Raw genomic sequence first — 24,751 nt, 5'->3', positions numbered from 1 at the left:
ACTCTGAATCCAATGGCAGTCTCGGTTTTGCTCTACGAATTCATGTGGAGCTAACCCTAACCCTAAGTGGAATTTTCCCCAATGGGATTTTCCCATGTATTTTGCCAGGAAATGTACATAAGGCAGGCTCAAAAGGCGTCCCCCCTCCTAACCATACCGATGGCCTCTGAATCCAATGGCAGTGTCGGTTTTGCTCTACGAATTCATGGGGAGCTAACCCTAACCCTAAGTGGAATTTCCCCCAATGGGATTTTCCCATTTATTTTGCCAGGAAATGTACACAAGGCAGGCTCAAAAGGCGTCCCCCCTCCTATCCATACCGATGGGCTCTGAATCCAATGGCAGTGCCGGTTTTACTCTGTGAATTCATGGGGAGCTAACCCTTACCCTAATCCTAAGTGGAATTTTCCCCAATGGGATTTTCCCATGTATTTTGCCAGGAAATGTACATAAGGCAGGCTCAAAAGGCGTCTCCCCTCCTAACCATACCGATGGGCTCTGAATCCAATGGCAGTGCCGGTTTTGCTCTACGAATCCATGTGGAGCTAACCCTAACCCTAAGTGGAATTTTCCCCAATGGGATTTTCCCATGTATTTTGCCAGGAAATTTACATAAGGCCGCCTCAAAAGGCGTCCCCCCTCCTACCCATACCGATGGACTCTGAATCCAATGGCAGTGTCTGTTTTGCTCTACAAATTCATGGGGAGCTAACCCTTACCCTAAGTGGAATTTTCCCCAATGCGATTTTCCCATGTATTTCCCCAGGAAATGTAGATAAGGACGCCTCAAAAGGCGTCCCCCCTCCTAACCATACCAATGGGCTCTGAATCCAATGGCAGTGTCGGTTTTGCTCTACGAATTCATGTGGAGCTAACCCTAACCCTAAGTGGAATTTTCCCCAATGGGATTTTCCCATGTATTTTGCCAGGAAATGTACATAAGGCAGGCTAAAAAGCCATCCCCCCTCCTAACCATACCGATGGGCTCTGAATCCAATGGCAGTGTCGGTTTTGCTCTGCGAAGTCATGGGGAGCTAACCCTAACCCTTAGTGGAATTTTCCCCAATGGGATTTTCACATGTATTTTGCCAGGAAATGTACATAAGGCCGGCTCAAAAGGCGTCCCCCCTCCCAACCATACCAATGGGCTCTGAATCCAATGGCAGTGTCGGTTTTACTCTGTGAATTCATGGGGAGCTAACCCTTATCCTAAGTGGAATTTTCCCCAATGGGATTTTGACATGTGTTTTGCCAGGAAATGTACATAAGGCCGGCTCAAAAGGCATCCCCCCTCCTAACCATACCGATGGGCTCTGAATCCAATGGCAGTGTCGGTTTTACTCTGTGAATTCATGGGGAGCTAACCCTTACCCTAAGTGGAATTTTCCCCAATGGGATTTTCACATGTATTTTGCCAGGAAATGTACATAAGGCAGGCTCAAAAGGCGTCCCCCCTCCTAACCATACCAATGGGCTCTGAATCCAATGGCAGTGTCGGTTTTGCTCTACGAATTCATGTGGAGCTAACCCTAACCCTAAGTGGAATTTTCCCCAATGGGATTTTCCTATGTATTTTGCCAGGAAATGTACATAAGGCAGGCTCAAAAGGTGTCCCCCCTCCTAACCATACCGATGGGCTCTGAATCCAATGGCAGTGCCGGTTTTGCTCTACGAATCCATGTGGAGCTAACCCTAACCCTAAGTGGAATTTTCCCCAATGGGATTTTCCCATGTATTTTGCCAGGAAATGTACATAAGGCAGGCTCAAAAGGCGTCCCCCCTCCTAACCATACCAATGGGCTCTGAATCCAATGGCAGTGTCGGTTTTGCTCTACGAATCCATGTGGAGCTAACCCTAACCCTAAGTGGAATTTTCCCCAATGGGATTTTCCCATTTTTTTTGCCAGGAAATGTACATAAGGCAGGCTAAAAAGCCATCCCCCCTCCTAACCATACCGATGGCCTCTGAATCCAATGGCAGTGTCGGTTTTGCTCTGTGAATTCATGTGGAGCTAACCCTAACCCTAAGTGGAATTTTCCCCAATGGGATTTTCCCATGTATTTTGCCAGGAAATTTACATAAGGCCGCCTCAAAAGGCATCCCCCCTCCTAACCATACCAATGGGCTCTGAATCCAATGGCAGTGTCTGTTTTGCTCTACAAATTCATGGGGAGCTAACCCTAACCCTTCGTGGAATTTTCCCCAATGGGATTTTCCCATGTATTTTGCCAGGAAATGTACATAAGGCCGGCTCAAAAGCCATCCCCCCTCCTAACCATACCGATGGGCTCTGAATCCAATGGCAGTGTCGGTTTTGCTCTACGAATTCATGTGGAGCTAACCCTAACCCTAAGTGGAATTTCCCCCAATGGGATTTTCCCATTTATTTTGCCAGGAAATGTACACAAGGCAGGCTCAAAAGGCGTCCCCCCTCCTATCCATACCGATGGGCTCTGAATCCAATGGCAGTGTCGGTTTTACTCTGTGAATTCATGGGGAGCTAACCCTTACCCTAATCCTAAGTGGAATTTTCCCCAATGGGATTTTCCCATGTATTTTGCCAGGAAATGTACATAAGGCAGGCTCAAAAGGCGTCCCCCCTCCTAACCATACCGATGGGCTCTGAATCCAATGGCAGTGCCGGTTTTGCTCTACGAATCCATGTGGAGCTAACCCTAACCCTAAGTGGAATTTTCCCCAATGGGATTTTCCCATGTATTTTGCCAGGAAATTTACATAAGGCCGCCTCAAAAGGTGTCCCCCCTCCTACCCATACCGATGGGCTCTGAATCCAATGGCAGTGTCGGTTTTACTCTGTGAATTCATGGGGAGCTAACCCTTACCCTAATCCTAAGTGGAATTTTCCCCAATGGGATTTTCCCATGTATTTTGCCAGGAAATTTACATAAGGCCGCCTCAAAAGGCGTCCCCCCTCCTATCCATACCGATGGGCTCTGAATCCAATGGCAGTGTCGGTTTTACTCTGTGAATTCATGGGGAGCTAACCCTTACCCTAATCCTAAGTGGAATTTTCCCCAATGGGATTTTCCCATGTATTTTGCCAGGAAATGTACATAAGGCAGGCTCAAAAGGCGTCCCCCCTCCTAACCATACCGTTGGGCTCTGAATCCAATGGCAGTGTCGGTTTTGCTCTGTGAATTCATGTGGAGCTAACCCTAACCCTAAGTGGAATTTTCCCCAATGGGATTTTCCCATGTATTTTGCCAGGAAATTTACATAAGGCCGCCTCAAAAGGCATCCCCCCTCCTAACCATACCGATGGCCTCTGAATCCAATGGCAGTGTCGGTTTTGCTCTACGAATTCATGTGGAGCTAACCCTAACCCTAAGTGGAATTTTCCCCAATGGGATTTTCCCATGTATTTTGCCAGGAAATGTACACAAGGCAGGCTCAAAAGGCGTCCCCCCTCCTAACCATACCGATGGGCTCTGAATCCAATGGCAGTGTCGGTTTTGCTCTACGAATTCATGTGGAGCTAACCCTAACCCTAAGTGGAATTTCCCCCAATGGGATTTTCCCATTTATTTTGCCAGGAAATGTACACAAGGCAGGCTCAAAAGGCGTCCCCCCTCCTATCCATACCGATGGGCTCTGAATCCAATGGCAGTGTCGGTTTTACTCTGTGAATTCATGGGGAGCTAACCCTTACCCTAATCCTAAGTGGAATTTTCCCCAATGGGATTTTCCCATGTATTTTGCCAGGAAATGTACATAAGGCAGGCTCAAAAGGCGTCCCCCCTCCTAACCATACCGATGGGCTCTGAATCCAATGGCAGTGCCGGTTTTGCTCTACGAATCCATGTGGAGCTAACCCTAACCCTAAGTGGAATTTTCCCCAATGGGATTTTCCCATGTATTTTGCCAGGAAATTTACATAAGGCCGCCTCAAAAGGCGTCCCCCCTCCTACCCATACCGATGGACTCTGAATCCAAAGGCAGTGTCTGTTTTGCTCTACGAATTCATGGGGAGCTAACCCTAACCCTTCGTGGAATTTTCCCCAATGGGATTTTCCCATGTATTTTGCCAGGAAATGTACATAAGGCAGGCTCAAAAGCCATCCCCCCTCCTAACCATACCGATGGGCTCTGAATCCAATGGCAGTGTCGGTTTTGCTCTACGAATTCATGTGGAGCTAACCCTAACCCTAAGTGGAATTTTCCCCAATGGGATTTTCCTATGTATTTTGCCAGGAAATGTACATAAGGCAGGCTCAAAAGGCGTCCCCCCTCCTATCCATACCGATGGACTCTGAATCCAATGGCAGTGTCGGTTTTGCTCTACGAATTCATGGGGAGGCGTCCCCCCTCCTAACCATACCGATGGACTCTGAATCCAATGGCAGTGTCGGTTTTACTCTGTGAATTCATGTGGAGCTAACCCTAACCCTAAGTGGAATTTTCCCCAATGGGATTTTCCCATGTATTTTGCTAGGAAATGTACATAAGGCAGGCTCAAAAGGCGTCCCCCCTCGTAACCATACCGATGGGCTCTGAATCCAATGGCAGTGTCGGTTTTACTCTGTGAATTCATGGGGAGCTAACCCTTACCCTAAGTGGAATTTTCCCCAATGGGATTTTCTCATGTATTTTGCCAGGAAATGTACATAAGGCAGGCTCAAAAGGCGTCCCCCCTCCTAACCATACCGATGGGCTCTGAATCCAATGGCAGTGTCGGTTTTGCTCTGTGAATTCATGGGGAGCTAACCCTTACCCTAAGTGGAATTTTCCCCAATGGGATTTTCTCATGTATTTTGCCAGGAAATGTACATAAGGCAGGCTCAAAAGCCATCCCCCCTCCTAACCATACCGATGGGCTCTGAATTCAATGGCAGTGTCGGTTTTGCTCTGTGAATTCATGTGGAGCTAACCCTAACCCTAAGTGGAATTTTCCCCAATGGGATTTTCCCATGTATTTTGCCAGGAAATGTACATAAGGCAGGCTCAAAAGGCGTCCCCCCTCCTAACCATACCAATGGGCTCTGAATCCAATGGCAGTGTCGGTTTTGCTCTACGAATTCATGGGGAGCTAACCCTAACCCTTAGTGGAATTTTCCCCAATGGGATTTTCACATGTATTTTGCCAGGAAATGTACATAAGGCCGGCTCAAAAGGCATCCCCCCTCCTAACCATACCGATGGGCTCTGAATCCAATGGCAGTGTCGGTTTTACTCTGTGAATTCATGTGGAGCTAACCCTAACCCTTAGTGGAATTTTCCCCAATGGGATTTTCCCATTTATTTTGCCAGGAAATGTACATAAAGCAGGCTCAAAAGGCGTCCCCCCTCCTAACCATACCGATGGGCTCTGAATCCAATGGCAGTGTCGGTTTTACTCTGTGAATTCATGGGGAGCTAACCCTTACCCTAAGTCAGTGCTTCTCAATTATTTTCTGTCATGCCCCCCCCTAGGAAGAAGAAAACATTTCGCGCGCCCCGCCAACTGTAAATAGTATCATTTGTCTATAAAATTGTTATAAGTACACCTCTGCATAACACTGTATCCTTATTAACGTATAAGAGAATAAAAAAAGAAAGAAATGTGGATCAATTTACAACAAAGAATAGCTTTATTAACTGTAGCAGAAAAGATTTAAAGGAGCACAGGATTTAAAGGAACACAACATTAAAAAAAACTTTCACCTGCAAAACAAAAATATATAAAATAATTTGAGCTGAGCCCCCCTTTATGGAGCCTCGCGCCCCCCCCTGGGGGGCCCGCCCCACTATTTGAGAAGCACTGATATAAGCCAACAGTGAGCAGTGTATAACAGTGTGAATTTTGCGATCAAAATTCAGATGTGTGGCAACTGACTCATATTTATAACGGTTGCAGTGTCCCATGCATGTGTGAAGTGATTTCCCCTTTTACAACCTTCTGACAAGCAACATTGACGGGGAAGCAGGATTCCCTTAACAACCAGGTTGCTAACTAATCCCCCTGCAGCGATACACTGAATGACCATGTCAAGAAAGGTCATAAAACAGGGCAAAAAACCCACTTCGGGGATGTCTCACTCAACAACAGAAATTTTGGGCTCCATTGTTGGTCCTTAAGTGGAGGACTACCTGCAATGCAACTAGAAGAGAACTATTTAAAAAAAATCCATTGTGACATTACACGAGGTATTTCAATCCAGGTAAATCAGTGAAGAGAGAGAGAGAAAAGAAGCCCACACGAAAAACGAGAGAATGTCAAACCAGAACCGAAAATGTCAGGAGCTGTTTAAATGCTAATTGTCTCATTCGCAAGGAAGCGGGATAATTCAGATAAGAACTATTATCCTCTCCTCTTTTTTTGCGGTATTGATTGTGCATTTGTAAGGGGTAGCGAGTCCAGGATTAGCCACAGGTTCGATCTGTGTGGCTCTCATTAAAAACACGCCGTGATCCCCGGGCCACACTGTCTACATTTCTGAGACTAATAAACATTTCCCGTCTCCAAAAACTGAAGTTGTTTGTTCTTTTGGTACAGCATCCGGTATTTCCAGGAAGAAATGCAACAAACTTGAAAATACAAGTTGCCCTTGACTTACGGCAGTTCTTTAGTGACCGTTCGAAGTTACGACGGCACTGAAAAAAAGTGTCTTAGGATCGTTTTTCACACTTACGACAAAGTGGTGGGATTTCCAAGGAAGTATTTCCAGGAAGAAGGAAAGTCAAGATGCCGGAACCAAAATCTAGCCCACTTCACTTCCACCTGTGACACGAGACATACGCAAAAAATGCACCTCCAAATTGTACGGTATTTGGCTGTGGTGGGAGCTCCCATAATGTGTGTGCCTATGACAAAATCCCTTTGTCGAATCCATCATAATTACCAATAATCCATTAAAAAAAACATTTGCATTTTGTGTCTATATATTAAACCACTAGAGGGCAGAGGAAGGAACGAAAAATAGGAGTAACGTTTGGAAAGCTGCAAAATTTCTCTTCCGTGGATGAGAAATTCAGAATCCGTACTGTAGCCTCCACGTTTTCTTGAGAATAGAATAGAACAGAATAGAATAGAATAGAACAGAATAGCAAAGTCTGAAGGGATGGGTGGATGGATGGATAGATGGATAGACAGACAGACAGACAGACAGACAGACAGACAGACAGACAGATAGATAGATAGATAGATATGGAGAGAGATGGCTGGATAGAGATAGATAGATACATAGATGGATGGATGGATGGATGGATGGATGGATGGATGGATGGATGGATGGATAGATGGACAGATAGACAGACAGACAGACAGACAGACAGACAGATAGATAGATATGGAGAGAGATGGCTGGATAGAGATAGATAGATACATAGATAGATGGATTGATGGATGGATGGATGGATGGATGGGTGGGTGGGTGGGTGGGTGGGTAGGTAGGTAGGTAGGTAGGTAGGTAGGCAGGCAGGCAGATAGATAGATAGATAGATAGATAGATAGATAGATAGATAGATGATAGATAGATAGATAGATAGATAGATAGATATGGAGAGAGATGGCTGGATAGAGATAGATACATAGATGGATGGATGGATGGATAGACAGACAGACAGACAGACAGACAGACAGACAGATAGATAGATAGATATGGAGAGAGATGGCTGGATAGAGATAGATAGATACATAGATAGATGGATTGATGGATGGATGGATGGATGGATGGGTGGGTGGGTGGGTGGGTGGGTGGGTGGGTAGGTAGGTAGGTAGGTAGGTAGATAGATAGATAGATAGATAGATAGATAGATAGATAGATAGATAGATATGGAGAGAGATGGCTGGATAGAGATAGATACATAGATGGATGGATAGATGATAGATAGATAGATAGATAGATAGATAGATAGATAGATAGATAGATAGATAGATAGATAGATATGGAGAGAGATGGCTGGATAGAGATAGATAGATAGATAGATAGATAGATAGATAGATAGATAGATGGATGGATGGATGGATGGATGGATGGATAGATAGATAGATAGATAGATAGATAGATAGATAGATAGATAGATAGATAGATGCATTAAAGAAATATAAGGGGGGTTTAAAAAAGCTACTGCTCTTATGAAAATGTCTGAAATAGCTTGCACTAAGGAGACGAAGGTTTCGTGTTTCCACAATGAAATATGTGCCATGATTTCTTAGTCAGGATTTATGTCTGTCTGTCTCTCTATCTCAATCAATCAATCAATCAATCAATCAATCCTATCCAGCTTTCTAAATTCTTGCTGTAGTTCTTTCCTGAGCGAAAGTCGCAGCTCACCCCATCTGTTGGCCTGAGTTGGCTTCCTTCCAAGGAACCAAGCCAGGGTCTAAAGAGAGATGGAGCCTGGTAGTGCATGAGAAGACTTGCTGCAGGAGAATGTCTTTAACAGAATAACAGGAGGAATTTAAAGAATTTAGACGACGTCAGGCATCCTATCACTTGGGGTGACCTGCAAAGATACACACTGGATCTGATCAACAACTAGCTGATAAAGCAGCGCTGCCCGGCTATTTATTTACCCCCATCCTCCTTCCATGAACCTCACCGCAATTTCTAACATTGGGTTTTCCCCCTTACCAGAGGCAGTCCCCTTGTGGAGTAATGAGAAGCCGTTACTATGGCAACTCCACAGCACTGTACAGCAGAAGCCATTTTACGGCAGTACAGTAGAATCCATTTCAAGGCACAACAGGCTGTATCTTAACAGGAAACCCCCCGGAGAGGTGTTAGGGGTGTCTTACCCCCCAGTATTTTTTCCAGAGAGTAAGTCGTATGTGTACCAAGTTTGGTTGAAGATAGATAGATAGATAGATAGATAGATAGATAGATAGATAGATAGATAGATAGATAGATAGATGATATAGATAGAGATGATATAGATAGTCAAATCCGAGGTCTTATATGACAGTTGCTTGTCTGTTTTGGAGTCTAAAGTCCCATAGCATCTTAGCATCTTCATTTCTGATGACTTTCTCCATTTTATGATCCCACCAATTCTTGCTTGCAGGCAAAGGGATCTTTCTTGCAGATCTTCCAATGCACCATTGTGGCCAAAGGCAATGGTGTCAATCACACAATGTCGTGGATCCAGCTTGGAGTCTTCTTCTGAGGACGAGCCAAAATAATCTATGTCGAGAAGGGTTTCATTGTGTGTATTGGCACTCTTTTCAGAGGAGTTAGAATCTCGTATTGATAAACGAAGGCATTCTGAATTTAGTTGTGCGTTGTTGTTTTTTGAATTACCGCTGCAGGAAATTGTTTAGCATCTGAAAAGGCTTGGGGTAGACTAGAAGACCTCCGAGGTCCCTTCCAATTCTGTCATTCGTTGTTTCGCCCAGTAGTTTTGCAGTAAAGTCCTTGCTTAATGAAAAGGACCAGATCCGTGATGGCGAACCTATGGCACGGGTGCCACAGGTGGCACGCAGAGCCCTCCCTGCAGGCATGCCAGCCCTCGCCCCAGACCAGTTCCACTGCGCATGTGCGCATGCCTCCCACTGGCCAGCTGCTCTTTGGGTCTCTGCCACGCATGTGTGTGGGGGGGCAAGGTGCATGTGGGGGACATACGTGGATGTATGGGGGATGGGGCCCATGCACCAGGTTCTTACGTTGCATTTTTGGGCCCTACACAGAGCTCCCCTGGAAAGCCTCCTGCACTAACCTGGAAGACCAAAAATGGGTGGGCAAAATTTTTTGGGCACCGAACTGATAGTGGGGGTGGCAGGAGGCTCCACCCACCCACCCAGACGTCATCCCGGATGCTTTGCACATGCGCAGAAGGTCCTGCAAAGCGAGCAAAGGTCAGAGAAACCCATGACTGATGTACAGATGTACCCACCTGGTCTTATCACAAGAATATTTGTATCGACTGAACAGTCTGTTGATCCCACAAGCAGCTATATATTTAGCCTGGATTTGGAGTTTTTATCCAGTCCTTAACAAGGTTGTTATGACTACATCTGCTTATCCTAGCTTCTGGGTAAATCAGTAAGCTTGGTAACTAGGTTAACCAAAAGGCACTCCCCCTTTCACCCCCAGAGGCCATTGGATGTTCTGGTTTTTCTTTGAGGACATTTTGCTTCTCATCCAAGAAGCTTCTTCAGCTCTGACTGGATGGTGGGGAAGCCAGAAGCTGAGGAAGCCTCTTGGATTAGAAGCGAAACGCCTTCAAAGAAAAAAACCAGAAAGTCTAATGGGCTCCTGAAAAAATAAACCCTGACCTGCATGACTGAGAATTGCCTTAGACTTCTCCTGATTCTCCCTTAGGTTGGTTGAGTACTGCCATGGCTTTTCCTGCTACGACTTGGCAGCTGAAGAAGGGGATGAAAAGATTCCTTCAATTAAACCGTGTTTTGGATGGTTGCAGAAATCCATAGCAACAATTTGCTCACTCCCATGCAGTGAAAACCTACAGCAAGCACCAGTTGAAATATACTACAGCTAGGAGCAGATCAAGCGATGGCTTTAACGCAGTGCTGCTTCTCCTCCTCTCTTTTTCTCCCCGGGGTCAGCCAAGGTTGCGGTTGAAACATGAAACAATAAATCATTGCAGAAGCAATATTCGGATCACGAGGCAATCACCTAAAGCCGATAATTGATGTACTCCGAATTTCTCCTTTTTGTTTCATTATTGAGGGGGCCCTTATTTATAGACCCTGACTTAATTTTTATACGTTTAATTTCCTCGCTTGGTAAATAATTGCCTCGGAAAATTTCAAGAGATTTACAGCGATGGGTGAAAAATAGTTCACTAACAGATGCGCTGGCTATATTTGAAGCGAGATATTCCCAGCCCAACTCCCTCAAGTCACTCTGCTGTCTATTGTCACTTTCAACTCTCTCCCACACCAGTGGTGGCTTTCACATTTTTTTAGAACCTCTTCTGTAAGTGTGGCCTGCTTTGTGGGAGTGGCTTGCTGGCCACGTGACCGGGTGGGAGTGGCTTACCAGCCATGTGACCGAGTGGGAGTGGCTTGGCAGTCATGTGACTGGGTGGGCATGACCAACTTGTAAAATGTGGTGAAACTCACTTAACAACGCTCTTGCTTAGAAAAGGTGCATCTTATACTCTGAAAAATACGGTAACTGTACCCAGGACTTTTTTTAATGGCTGTGTTGTGGCCTGTCTACCATTGGCCTCTTCAGCAGCCAAATCAGAGGATGAGGAGGAGGAGGCATGGGAGTCAGGGTCAGCATCAAGGCAACTTGAGAGCTCCGTGGGGGAAGAGGGAATGGAGCTGTGAGAGAGAGAGGGGTGGACACTGGGCCATCCGTCAGCCCTCCGATGGAGAGTCAACAGCCCCCAGGTCTGGAGGTGGCTGATGAGGAAGAGGAGGAACAGCTGGGTCCACTGCCTGACGTGCTGATGCACAGAAGGCAGAGGAGAGAAGAGCAGTGGAAATCTATGGGCCGGTCCTTGGGACAGAAGAGCCACCACTGCTAGTGAAGCCCCACTCTAGGTCTGGGGATAAAAGGCAGGTGGCGGAGATGAATAGATGTGTCAAACAACTATTCATCTCCCTGCCGGATGGACTTGTCAGCCTGCGGTGAGAGAGAAACTTTTTGCCGGGGAAAAATAAAGGAATCTTTGAGTTTACTTCAGAGGGTTCGTCATGTTTGGGGAGCTGGGTCCCCACAGGCTTTGGGGAACCACAGGTACCTAGGCTCAATCCTTTCCTGGTTGCAACGTGGTCTGTGCAGGTGTTAATGCGCCGCCAATTCGGATCGCGACTTATTCATAGGCATTGATTTAAAATGCTGGAACTGGGCCAGTGACATTTCCTTAAAAACAGCTTGGCGGTGGACTTGAATTACACGGACATATGTCACCTGCACAATTGGCAGGTAAATGAGCTGGAAAGGAAATGTGAGAGAGACTGAGGAGGTGACAGGTGGCACTTCACGGATTGTGTTGTTGCTTCGTTTGGAAGCACTGGCCTGCAGTTGAAAGTTAGAAATGCAACAACAACAACAAAGAAAGTTAGAAATGCAACGAAGCTTGGGGTATTTGAAAACACACACACACACACACACACACACACAGAGAGAGAGAGAGAGAGAGAGAGAGAGAGAGAGAGAGAGAGAGAGAAGGATCCTATTTGCTCTCTGAGCTTGGCAGGTTTCTTTTTGGGGGGGGGGTAGATGTTTCATTGCCCAACTAGGTAACGTCATCAGTGCTACAGTGATAGCATGGATGTTGTTACCTAGTTGGGTAATGAAACGTCTGCAAGAAAGCAACCAAGCTCAGAGAGTGCCCAAGGTCTCAATAGTTCAATCCTGAGTTACAGCTATCACTCTTCTATCAATAACACCTAGAACTCCACAGTCTGCCTCCTCAGATACAGATTAACAGAGTTGGAAGGGACCTTGGAGGTTATCTAGTCCAACCCCCTCCCGCTCAAGCAGGAGACCCTTCACCATTTCTGACAGATGGCAGTCCAGTCTCTTCTTAAAAGCCTCCAGTGATGAAGCTCCCACAACTTCTGTTCCATGGGTTGATTGCTCTCACTGTTGGAAAAATTCTCCTTATTTCAAGGTTGAATCTCTCCTTGATCAGTTTCCATCCATTGTTCCTTGCCTGGCCTGAACCCCCTTCTCAAACAGGAAACCATAAACCATTTCAGAAAAATAGCTGTCCAGTCTCGTCTGAAAAACGTCCAGTGTTGCAGTACCAACAACTTCTAGTGGCAAGTTGTTCCACTGGTTACCTGTTCTCATGGGTCAGAAAATTTCTCCTTAGTTTTAGGTTGCTTCTCTCCTTGATTAGCACCCAGTTACTGTCTTAAAAGAGGGACACGGTGGCTCAGTGGCGAAGACACTGAGCTTGTCCATCAGAAAGGTTGGCAGTTTGGTGGTTCGAATCCCTAGCGCTGCATAACAGAGTGAGCTCCCATTACTAGTCCCAACTTCTGCCACCTTAGCAGTTCGAAAGCACGTAAAAAATGCAAGTAGAAAAATAGGAACCACCTTTGGTGGGAAGGGAACAGCGTTCGGTGCGCCTTCGGCATTTAATCATGCCGGCCACATGACCACGGAAATGTCTTCGGACAGCGCTGGCTCTTCGGCTTTGAAACAGAGATGAGCACTGCCCCCTAGAGTCGGGAATGACTAGAATATATGTGCAAGGGGAACCTTTAGCTTTACTATCTTAAAAATATCCTGGGCCCATTGCGGTAGTTTCTACCATTGTCATATTTTTAAAAATTCAGCTGAGGAAGTTTTGCATTGTTTGCAAAACTTGAGATACCCATGCATATTTTTTTCCTTCCCCAAAAGATTTACATTTTTCTCCTATTTTTAGTTCTTTTATCACGGGCACTGCTATTTGTTTATTTAAACAAAAAAAAACTTTTAATATATTATGTTGGTTTAATATTATTTGATAATTATCCATTATGGCGGGTATTTAAATGGTGGGGGGAGGAGGAAATAGCAACAGAATACAAAGAAGCCCCCAATCCATAATAAACAGGCATTCAGGGTGGTTTTTAGTCAAGGAAAATAAGTCATATTGGAGCAAACAACAGATAACCTCCATTAAACAATGAAAATATTTTCTAAACCTTTCTCTCGCTAAACATTATTCTCATATGCATTGTTTCTACATTCTTCATTCCCCCCCCCCCTCTTCTCATTGAGGCCTTGAGTATTTGATTGAATGAAAAGAAAAGAAATAAATAATTACCTCCAACCAACATTTCAACCCTCATAATTCAATTGCCTATTATCACAACTAAATGTTTGATTGACTGAACCTGCCTCTAATTGTTTTAAGAGTGGCACACCTGATGGTTAAAGTTGATTTGAATGGCCCTTAGTTTAACTCTTGAATGTCAGTTTAGTCAGTCCAGGCCTAGCAAACTTTTTAACATCGTGACAGTGAGGGAGCTGGAACCGGTTCTAAACGGCCTTGTAGATTTGTGGAACGTCTTCTATAGAAGAGGTTAGAACTGGCAGGAACCCACCCCTGAGGCCAACCCAGAAGCTAAGTTGCGTGACGCAAGACAGAATGCAGGGAATTGTAGAGAGAAACTTCTCTCCTGCCCCTCCAATCAGACCCTGATGTAAAGAGTGGATAAATGAAGAGGGAGAGGGCGGTTCTTAAAAAGAGGACTCTGTGGTGAAAACTTCTGCTCAGGTGCAACCTGTTGGGAAACAGAGATAGACCCCTCCCCCCAAGAAAAAGATTGCCGGTGCTAGTGGTATAAGAAGGGGCACAAAAGGAAGGAAGGAGGTGGGGGAGAGGGAGAAAAAAGAGGATGAAGAGGAGGATGAAGAAGGAGGAGGATGAAGAAGGAGAAGAAAGAAAAAGAAGAGGAGGAGAAGGAGGAGGATGAAGAAGGAGAAGAAAGAAAAAAGAGGAAGAGGAGAAGGAAGAGAGAAGGAGAGGATGAAGAAGGAGAAGGAAAAGGAAAAGGAAGAAGAAGAGGAGGAGAAGGAAGAAGGAGAAGAAAGAAGAAGAAAAAGAAGAGGAGGAGGAGGAGGAGGAGGAGGAGGAGAAGAAGAAGAAGAAGAAGAAGAAGAAGAAGAAGAAGAAGAAGAAGAAGAAGAAGAAGAAGAAGAAGAAGAAGAAGAAGAAGAAGAAGAAGAAGAAGAAGAAGGTGATCTCTGAGATTGGTGGTTTTCTTGCAGATATTTCATTACTCAACTAGGTCACGTCATCAGTGCAAGAAGGGAGGGAAGAGGAGGAGAAGGAAGAGGAGGAGAAGAAGAAGAAGAAGAAGAAGAAGAAGAAGAAGAAGAAGAAGAGGAGGAGGAGGAGGAGGAGGAGGAGGAGGAGGAGGAGGAGGAGGAGGAGGAGGAGGAGGAGGAGGAAGATGTCCAGAGAGACAACTTGTGCTTATTGAAGATGACAGAAAGCACCTAAAGGCAGGACAAGAAGCAATGGATGGAAGTTAATCAAGGAGAGAACCAAACTGGAAATAAGGAGAAATTTCCTAACAGTGAGGACAATTAATCAGTGGAACAGCTGGCCTCCAGAGGTTGTGAATGCTCCATTATTGGAGGCTTTCGTGAAGTGGAACAAAACATGAAGCTGCCTTGTAGTGGGTCCTAATAAAATAAGGAAAAACAAGCGCCTGTAGATAAATCCTCGTTAACTAGAAGTGGATTATATTTGAGACAAACAGTGTATGAATCTGACATTTTCTACAACATGGTAGCATTCCCCGTGATATTTAACATCGGTGAGTAGAAAGGACGTGCTGCTTTCTTATAACCCCGTGGATAACCAGATATCCATAATAAACAATTCCGCAAAGTTTGGTTAATAAATTCCTACCTCAACAAGGGATCGGTTTGATTTGACTTTTACAATAGTTGGAATAATCAGGTAATTTCTTCCCATTCTTTTCTAAGAATCTCTAGCAAGAGTCGTTCAATTATGCCTGACATTAAAGGCATTGTTTTCTAATGTAATCGGAGCACTTTAAATTTATTGATCTTGTAATTCGAGGAAGGCTTGCTATAGGGGCTTAGCCTTTAATTGCATCAGATATGGTGACTTTGTAAGCCCCTGCTTACCACGATTACCTTAACCCAGTTTGTAAATGACACTTAACGTAGCTAAATTTGGAATGTGGAGGCATACGTAGAGTTTGCCATACCTCGTAAAGATCTTAGTTTCAGCTCCAATTCTAAGTTCAGAGGAAACAAGGTTGTATATAGCATTCTAGAATGATTGACACTGGTCTGCTTGAATGAATGAATGAATGAATGAATGAATGAATGAATGAATGAATGAATGAATGAATGAATGAATGAATGCCTGGCAACACATACTGTAAATATGAGCAGTCTACTCTGATGAAAAAAAGGACTAGGGGAGACATGATAGCAGTCTTCCAATGTTTGAAGAGCTGCCCCAAAGAAGAGGGAGTCAAACTGTTCTCCAAAGCACCTGAGGGCAGGAGAAGAAGCAATGGGTGGAAACTCATCAAGGAGAGAAGCAACCTAGAACTAAGGAGAAATTTCCTGACTGTGAGAACAATTAACCAGTGTAAGGTGCCCACACCCACAATGCAATGAGCCCCACCTCCTGCGCATGCATGTGCAACCCCCCTGTGTGCATGTCCTTGCAAACCCCCCCCCCCCCGGCACCATGGTGTGGGGCATTTTCACCCTCCTCAGGCTACGGAGGCTTTTCTTGAGCCCCTGGGAGGAAGAAAATGGCCTCGCCCAGACTTTAGAGTCCCTCTGGAGACCGGAAACAGGGCCGTTTTTGGACTTCTGGTACTTCCGGTAGGGCCGTTTTTGCTGCCAAGTAGCCTGAACTCCAGACAATGGATGGAAACTACTCAAGGAGAGAAGCAACCTGGAATTAAGAGGAAACTTCCTAACAGTGAGATAGGAAGAATTAAATCAGTGGGACAGAAGTCGCCTTCAGAAGTTGTGGCTGCACCATGACTGGAGATTTTTAAAGAAGAGATTGGACAGCCACTTGTCTGAAATAGTGTAAGGTCCCCTGCTTGAGCAGGGGGTTGGACTAGAAGACCTCCAAGGTCCCTTCCAGCTCTATTCTGATTATTACTATTTTTCTTCTTCTTCTTCTTCTTCTTCTTCTTCTTCTTCTTCTTCTTCTTCTTCTTCTTCTTCTTCTTCTTCTTCTTCTTCTTCTTCTTCTCCTCCTCCTCCTCCTCCTCCTCCTCCCCCCTCCTCCTCCTCCTCCTTGAGAAACTTCCTAACAGTGGGGACAATTAATCAGTGGAACATCTTCTATTCAGAAGCTGTGGGTGCTCCATCACTGGAGGTTTTTAAAGAAGAGATTGGACAGCCAGTTGTCTGAAATACTGTAGGTTGCTTGAGCAGGTGGCTGGACTAGAAGATCTCCAGGGTCCCCTCCAGCTCTGTTCTGATGGAGTGATTGCATTCTTTCTTTGTTTTGTATCAAACCATATGAAGCCAGCAGACTCACTGATGGATATTATGATGTTTGTCCTCTATTGTTAGCTGTTTTATTTTTATTTTATCATGGCATTGCGGTGGTGAAATGATGGATTCACGTCCCAGAGAAGCTCAGCTGGGGCAAACATTATAGCTCTTTTGTACCCTAAGAGTAATTTCTCTCTTAACAGCATTTTCCAAAATCACCACCAAGCTTTCGGGCACAGGTCTTCATCATGGCACTTTTGGATATTGCGTTCGTTCCTACGATCCATCCTAACTTGATTACTGTGCCGTCTTTCCATGTTGCTTTCCCAGGATCATTTGCCATTTGTGTTGATGAAATTTATGACAGCGATGAGGAATCCAGGGACAATTGCATTCTGCATAAGGCCCGGTATTCCGCCTGCATTAAAAAAAAAATACAGTTGTACATTTCCGAGATACGTAGAAAGCGTCTTTAGAGCATCTTCTTTCGCTCTTTTGAACCCTTTTCCTCCGCCTACCTAATAATGGCGGGGACAGGAGGATAATATCGGATTGGGGAGCAATTGAAGCTAGCACAGATGCTTGTCTGGGTGAGCTATTCTAAAGTCCAGCAAATCAGCTTCTCTTAGCAGCTTATCCGAATGGGCTTAGAAGATTGCGGGACACGCTGTTAACATTTCGAGCCACGTGGGACTTTTTACTTAGGTTCTTCCGATTTTCCTCAACAAATGCGCAAGCAAATGATTGTAAACCAAGGCACACACACACACACACACACACACACAAATATATGAGCACATAAACAAAGCTAGGAGTAATGAACACTGTACAGAATAGAATAGATATAGAATAGATATAGAATAGAATAGATATAGAATAGAATAGATATAGAATAGAATAGATATAGAATAGATATAGAATATAGAATAGAATAGATATAGAATAGATATAGAATAGAAAGGAATGCATATAAAATAGATATAGAATAGTTATAGAATAGAATAGAAAAAGATAATAAAATGGAATGGAACAGAATAGAATAGGATAAGAAATATGAGTAGAGAATAAGGAATAGAGGAGAATAGGATAAGAAGTAGAATAGAATGAGAATAGAATAGAATATGGAATATAGAATAGAATAAGGAATAGAATAGAATAAGGAATAGAATAGAATCTAGAATCTAGAATCTAGAATAGAATAGTATAGAACAATCCTAACAATTGGGACAATCATTTATTATTTATTTATTTATTATTTTATTTATTTATTTATTATTATTAATTGGGACAATCATTTATCCAGGTTGATTTAAAGACTTCCTGCCTTTGGAACGGGGCTGGACTAGAAGACCTTCAAGAGCCCTATGAGTCTATGAATCTGGCTGAGGAAACTTGGCATGAATCTTGGCACTTCCTGGGCTCCGTTCTGCCCGCTGTCCAACAAGGGAAATAGCATCACCCCAGGAAGGAGTCCTGCCAACACTATCTCATTTTTCTTGCTCACCTCCCCCCCCATGAAACAGGTGAAGTTTATCCCACCCAGGCCCATCCTGGTTACATCCTGGTTTGCCAGGAGACCAAACTGCAGGATATTCTAACCTAGGAAGTCATTACACAAGAGAGGAAGAATGAAATCTTTCTATGGGGAAGGAAATTTTCCTTTCCCATAGAAAGCTGTGTCGTTGGCACTCCTGTCCAAGTTGAGGGCCAGGATCCAGAACATCAGGATGACCTAGAACAGGGGTCACCAACCTTTCGGACCTCAGGGACCACTCAATTCACAATTTTAAATCCAGGGGACCATTAATGACTGGCCAGGTGGGCGTGGCCAACTTGATGTCACTCATGTCAAGGGGCGCTTTGCCAGCCTCTACTTGCCCCTCCCTTCCTAGCCACTCCTCCTGTCCCCGCCCGGGCTCCTTAGGGCCCCAACAGGAAGCAGTTGCTGGAGCTAAGCAGCCACCACGAGAAAGAGTTGGCAAAACAGCTCCGTTCAAATTGGATCTGACCAAAAAGGAGGTTCAGCAGAAGCACCTCGCTGAGGACTAGGAGCATAGGCTTTCCAAGCAGAGGGAAGACCTGCGGGAGTGCAAGGCCAGGTGCTGGCACCTGGAGGCTCAGTGGGCTGAGATGGTCAGCCAGTTCCAGGCCATGATGCAGTCCCACTGGATGAGGGCCCTCCGGCTCTTCCCCACCAACAGTCCTTCCCTCCAGCCTTCGCCCAAAGCCCCCCAATAGGAGGCTGAAGGAGACCCCAAGTCAGAATTTCTGTCCCCCTCCGACCCATATAAAAGACCCCCCAAGGGGGACTCTCTGCAGCAACACAAGTGTTCATTGCACGTATCCAGCCAAGGGGCCATAGTTTAAGGACTCCTGATTAAGTGCAATATAAAAAATGCAAATAATTTTTCTGCAGACCACAACATTTTCTCGTGGACCACCAGTTGGTGACTGCTGATGTAGAACATCAGGAAGCCTTCCTGCATCTTCCCAAAGGAGAGAAACTGCGGGTGGGAAGGAGAAGAGAAACACGCGAGAAGAAAAACACGAGGGTTCGAAGGAGCCTTCCGACAAAACATGTCAGCAAAGTTGCCGGAGCTGGATACTCCGCGAAATTGTACAGAGAAACTGAGACCCTCCGGGAATCCCCCTGGCCTGGATTTATATCCCTGTGCACGTGTGAACCGCCCGGCCGGCCAAGACACGGGCAGGGCCGGCAAGGCACGGGAGATGGAGAATCGCTCTCCTCGTCTCCGAGGATTTCCCCAGTCAACGAGACCCCCCAGTAAGGGGAGGGGAGGCTCTCAGCAGCCGAAGCGCGGCTGTTTGAGGACGAGGGTCGTAGGTGGGCGAGGCTGGCCAGCTCCGTCCGGCGCGGTGGCCTTGCAAGAGCCCTAGGGACCCGGTGTCGTGGAAGCTGCGAGAGAGGAGAGAAGGGGGAAGAAGAGGAGGAGGAGGAGGAGGAGGAAGAGGGGGGGAGGAGGAGGAAGAAGAGAAAGAAGAGGGGGAAGAAGAAGGAAGAAGAAGAGGAGTGGGAGGGAGCGGAGGAGGTGAAGAGAAAGAAGAGGGGAAAAGGAGGAAGAAGAGAAAGAAAAAGAGGGGGACGAAGAGGAGTGGGAGGAAGAGGGGGAAGAGAGAGAGGAGGAGGGGGAAGAAGAGAAGAAGAGGGAGAGGAGGAGGGGGAAGAGAGGAGGAAGGGGGGAAGAAGAAGGGGGGAAGAAGCGGGAAGGAGGAAGAGGAGGAGGAGGGGGAAGAGGAGGAGAAGAAGAGAAAGAGGAGGGGGAAGAAGTGGGGGAAAGGGGGCGAAGAGTAAGAGGGGAAGAGGAGGAGGGGGGTAGAAGAGAAGAAGAGGAGGAAGAAGAGAAAAGAAGTGGGGGACAAAGAGGAGGAAGAAGAAGAGGAGTGGGGGGGGGAAGAGAAGGAGAGGCGGAGGAGGAGGAGGGGAAGAAGAGAAAGAAGAAGAGGCAAAAAGGAGGAGGAGGCTGGCCGCCAACTTCGGGAGTTTCCATGGCTTCCCTTGTAAGGCGAAGCGGGTCCTCGCCGGAGGAGGAGGAGGAGGGGCGGCGGGGCTCCCGGGTGGGTTGAGGAGCCTCGGCGTTCTTCCAATCGGCGGGAAGCCCAGGCGCCCCCCCCTCCGCCTCCTCTTCCTCCTCCTCCTCGCTCCACCCCCCCTCCTCCTCCTCCTCCGGGCTGCCAAGCGGGGGATAAAGGCGGAAAGGCTCGGCGCGGCCCCCGCTGCCCCCCGAAGCCGCCTGGCTCCGCTCGGATGGCGGAGGCAGCGGCAGCGGCGACGAGGCAGGCGGAGAAGGAGGAGCAGCAGCGGCGGCAGCGGCGGAGGCAAAAGACGAGCCGCGCTGGGAGCAGCCGCTGACCGGCTGGGCTCGCCTGCTCTGCCCCCGCGCAGCCAACCCTCCAGCCCGCCCGCCCGCCTGCCCTCCTCCGCCCGCCCACAGCCGCGCCGCTGCCGGGAAGCTCCGCGGAGGAGAGAGCCGCGAGGCAGGCAGGCAGGCAGGCAGGGTCTCTCTCCTCCCCCTCCCCATCCGGGCCGCCTTGCCCCGCTCGCCCCTCCGCTGGCCAACTTTCTCCTGCCTGCCTCCATCACTTGTGGACGCCGCTCCCGCCCCGGGCGTGGCTTCTTCTTCTTCTTCTTTTCCCCTTCCTCTCTCCCCCCCCCTCCGTTCTTTCTTTCCTTCTTTCTTTTTTGGGGTGGGGAGGGGGGCCTCGATTCTGGCTGGAGAAGATGGCTGCGAGCTGGTGGTTCTTCTTCAGCCTGACTCTCTGCCAGTCGTGGGTGATGAACCTCTCCGCCGAAGGGCCCTTCCCGTCGCCCACCACGTAAGTGCCGCCGGAGCCCGGCTGGGGTGGGGTGGGGGGTTGGAAGGGGTGCTGGTGGCGGTGGTGGGGAGACGGTGAGGCGGAAGGAGGGAGAGAACGAGGAAGGAAGGAGAGGAAGGGAGAGAGAGAGGAGAAGAAGGAAGAAGAGAGGAAGGAAAGGAGAGATGAGGAAGGAAGGAGAGAAGGAAAGGAAGAAGAGAAGTAGAGGAAGGAAGGGAGAGATAAGGAAGGAATGAAATAGAGAATGAGAGGAAGGAAGGAAGGAGAGATGAGGAAGGAAGGAAGGAGAGAATGAGAGGAACGAAGGAAGGAGAGATGAGGAAGGAAGGAGAGAATGTGAGGAACGAAGAAAGGAGAGATAAGGAAGGAAGGAAGGAAGGAGAGAATGAGAGGAACGAAGGAAGGAGAGATGAGGAAGGAAGGAAGGAAGGAGAGAATGAGAGGAACGAAGGAAGGAGAGATGAGGAAGGAAGGAGAGATGAGGGAGGAAGGAGAGAATGAGAGGGAGGAAGGAAGGAAAGGGAGATGAAGGAAGGAAGGAAGGAAAAAAGGAAGGTAGCTTGGAGGGCCACGAGGAGGAAAAATCATGGGCTGGGAAAGAGACAGCAAATCGGAGATAGAGCCAGATTTGATGGGGGAAGGACGCTCATCCTTGCATGGGGGACCAGTGAGTGCCCAGAAACTCTCAGAGGAGGTTGAGAAGGAAAGGGGTGCTTGTAGTGGCACCCCTTCCCTGTCCTTGGCTGGCTCTGGAGCATCCTTAAATAGCCCCTCTCAGCTTCCCGGCCGTTCACAGCTGTGCGCAAAGGGAAAGTTTCAAGTTACATTCCAGGCCCTCTGACTTCGAGGGCTATTTTAGCCCAGCCGCCCGGCCTTTTTTTGCAAAATAAAAATAAAGCAAAGGGGGATTTTTTGGGGGAGGGGAATGTTGGAGCATTTCATCTGCCGCTCCTGAAAAACGCTTTTCCCGAAATCCCCAACTCTTAAACTTGTAGTTTCCAAAGCTCGCCTCTCTTTGGTCCTTGCAACCTGGAGAATTTCCCTAGCCTTTTTTTTTTTTTTTGGACAGGTTCTAGGTTTTTTTTTTTTGCTTCGAGCCCTCTCTGCTTTTCGGTGCCTCTACGCATGTCCAAAATCAGAGCTGTTTCTCTCTCCACCCACCCCCCTTTTAAAAAATTGCTATATAAGGGAACTTCAATGTTGCCTCCACAATGCAACAATTCCATGTTTCGTTCGGCAGGGCCGCATCGCTGCTTCTCCGGCCCTCTTTTGGGGTGTGAATTTCAACACACCGGGTCTTCTTGGTGGGAAAACGTACCCAGAACAGGTGCCAAATTCACAGTTGAGAAAAGACAGCAGGGAAAAAAAAAATAAAGATTAAAAATCTGGTTAGGGACGGAGAGAGAGACTGAAAGCATCAAATGGAATCCGTTTGCTATGTTAGTGTAGGAAGATCTGAGTTTCTTTTTTTTAAATAAAGATTTATTCAGCCTCGTCCTTAGTTCTTCATCCCTTTAACTCATGTAAGCACCGATCAGAGCGCCTTGAGCAAAACCCCCAAAATGTTAAAAGTTTACAGCTCAGGTTTTTTCAGCTCGTTGCCTAACTAACTCACCCTTCAAACGAGATCCATTTTTCTCTATTACTTTCTGCGGTCTCCAGTGGGTTACTTTGAGACTAGGGGGGAGGGGGGTATAGTTTAAACAGAATTGCAGCCTTGCCTTGCCTTTTTCAAGTGGTTCGAGGAAGCCCTTCATTAGCCCCTAAATAAAAATAAATGATTTTTATTTAGCTTAGCTTCTGTGTCAGTGAGAAGGAAAGCAATATTTCCTTCCACGTTTTCACAAATTTTAAAACCCAGCATTTATTCTGCAAATCGAGAGGATTGCGGCTTAATTTGAAGCACCCTGTCAGTCATTAAAAGAAATCTGGCACCGGCCACCAATGCATGCACCTTGCAAAGAATAAATGAAAAGTCTAACCTGGGTTGAAGAATAGAATTTATCTTTCTAAGGATAGCAGTATCGCAAGTATCACAGTGGAAGCAAGAATAAAAGATTGATTTAGAATTTAGATTGAGCAAAGATTAATTTAGAATTTAGATTTAGCAAGGAAGGAGGTGTGTGCTAAATAAATAGGGTTACTATAAAGCATCTTTAAACCTTGATTTCTGTCGATAACTGACCAGCAAATATTCTTCTGTAAGGCAGCTCTGAATTAAAATTGCTTTGTTTTACAAGACAAGCACATGAGAATTCAGTTTGGAAGTAAGCCATTGGAACAGCCGAAGGATATGGGTATATGCAGACATAAATATATATAGAAGAAGACAGGATAGTAGAGATGGTATAATCACCAGCTTTAATTTTGAAGCTTTTTCTTTACAAAATGGAAATGTAAATACATTCAGGATGCCTGCCCAATCAATAGTTAAATTCCGGTCTTGTTATGAGAAAAAAAAATTAGCAGCTAATATGTTTGCACTGTTTGAAATTGGATATGTGATTGTGATATGGTCAGTTTCAAATAATGTGTACTGAGATTGAATATGAACACTGAAAAGCCACAGATAATACACAAGCCCACAAACAAATGGATTTTTTTTTGAAAAATAGAAAAGGCACATTTAATGGATTCAGTGTTTGCAATAATATACAATGTATAATGTTTAGGAACAAAACATCTTCCCCGAAATAACCAAGTCGAAACAATTGATAATATATTGAGTGTTTAGAATGCCTTGGTTTTATGCATATCTCCGCCTTATGTCTTCAGTTAATAATTTTAAAGAAAAGATTGCCAAATGATTTCAGTGGTACCTTCTTAAAGCACAGAAATATTTTGTCTATTCCCATTTAAATTAAATTATTTGCCAGATTGTATTTGTTTCAGTTGCGAGTTGTCACTTTTCTTAAAAAAATATGAATCGGTGGCAATTTTTTGTTTAGCAGCATGACGTTTTAATGTTTGTGGTATATTTGCATATTGTATAGGCAACTTCATACAGTGTGAACTTGTGTTCACTATGTTTAGAATTGTATCGGAAATGTTCCATCCTTAAGTGCAGGTAGAAAAGAAAACACTCAGAATTTATATAATATTTAAAGTGATTTGAAACGAGGAGGAATGCGTGACACTAGTTGCAGAAGAGTATTTTGCTCTCTTTATGCTTTATGTTTTTAAAATACAAGCTTCTTTTTTCAGATGTTTTTTAAAAAATGGAATGCTTTGTCTAGGAGGAAATTTTTTATTTCTTTGTGCTCCCCGAATTCAGGACTTAAAACACTTGCATTTCACTCTTAACCTGTAAACACTTGTTCTTTGTCCAATCTAATGCTCAGATTCAGTGTCATTTTTCGTAGCTTACATTCTCTCTCTATAAAAAAAGAACTGATTTGGAGAGGAGCACGTTAGCTTTCATGGAAAGAAATACAATTTAAAACACTCATTTTTCGAAAAGATAAAAAGCACCAGTTTAATGCCTTCACCATTAGCAAATAAACAATGAAGAGAGCCTGGAAGTCATTTTACAAGATTATTATTTTTTTTTGCT

General features: G+C 45.7%; 1 protein-coding gene across 4 annotated transcripts in view; it reads left to right on the top strand.

Annotated features, from left to right (window-relative positions):
• Positions 1-20,577: 20,577 nt before the first annotated feature.
• The window catches only part of CACNA2D1 (calcium voltage-gated channel auxiliary subunit alpha2delta 1), a 333,903-nt gene continuing 329,729 nt past the window's right edge, over positions 20,578-24,751 (top strand). For all 4 annotated transcript variants that reach the window (XM_081957523.1, XM_081957522.1, XM_081957524.1 and 1 more), the window contains exon 1: positions 20,578-21,198. In XM_081957523.1, the coding sequence (XP_081813649.1) occupies positions 21,104-21,198 (95 nt within the window). In that variant the 5' untranslated portion in view covers positions 20,578-21,103. The remainder of the gene's footprint in view (positions 21,199-24,751) is intronic.

Source organism: Natrix helvetica (assembly GCF_964273705.1).
Source record: "Natrix helvetica genome assembly, chromosome: 6".
Classification (NCBI taxonomy): Eukaryota; Metazoa; Chordata; class Lepidosauria; order Squamata; family Natricidae; genus Natrix; species Natrix helvetica.
This window is presented reverse-complemented; position numbering and strand designations above follow the sequence as displayed.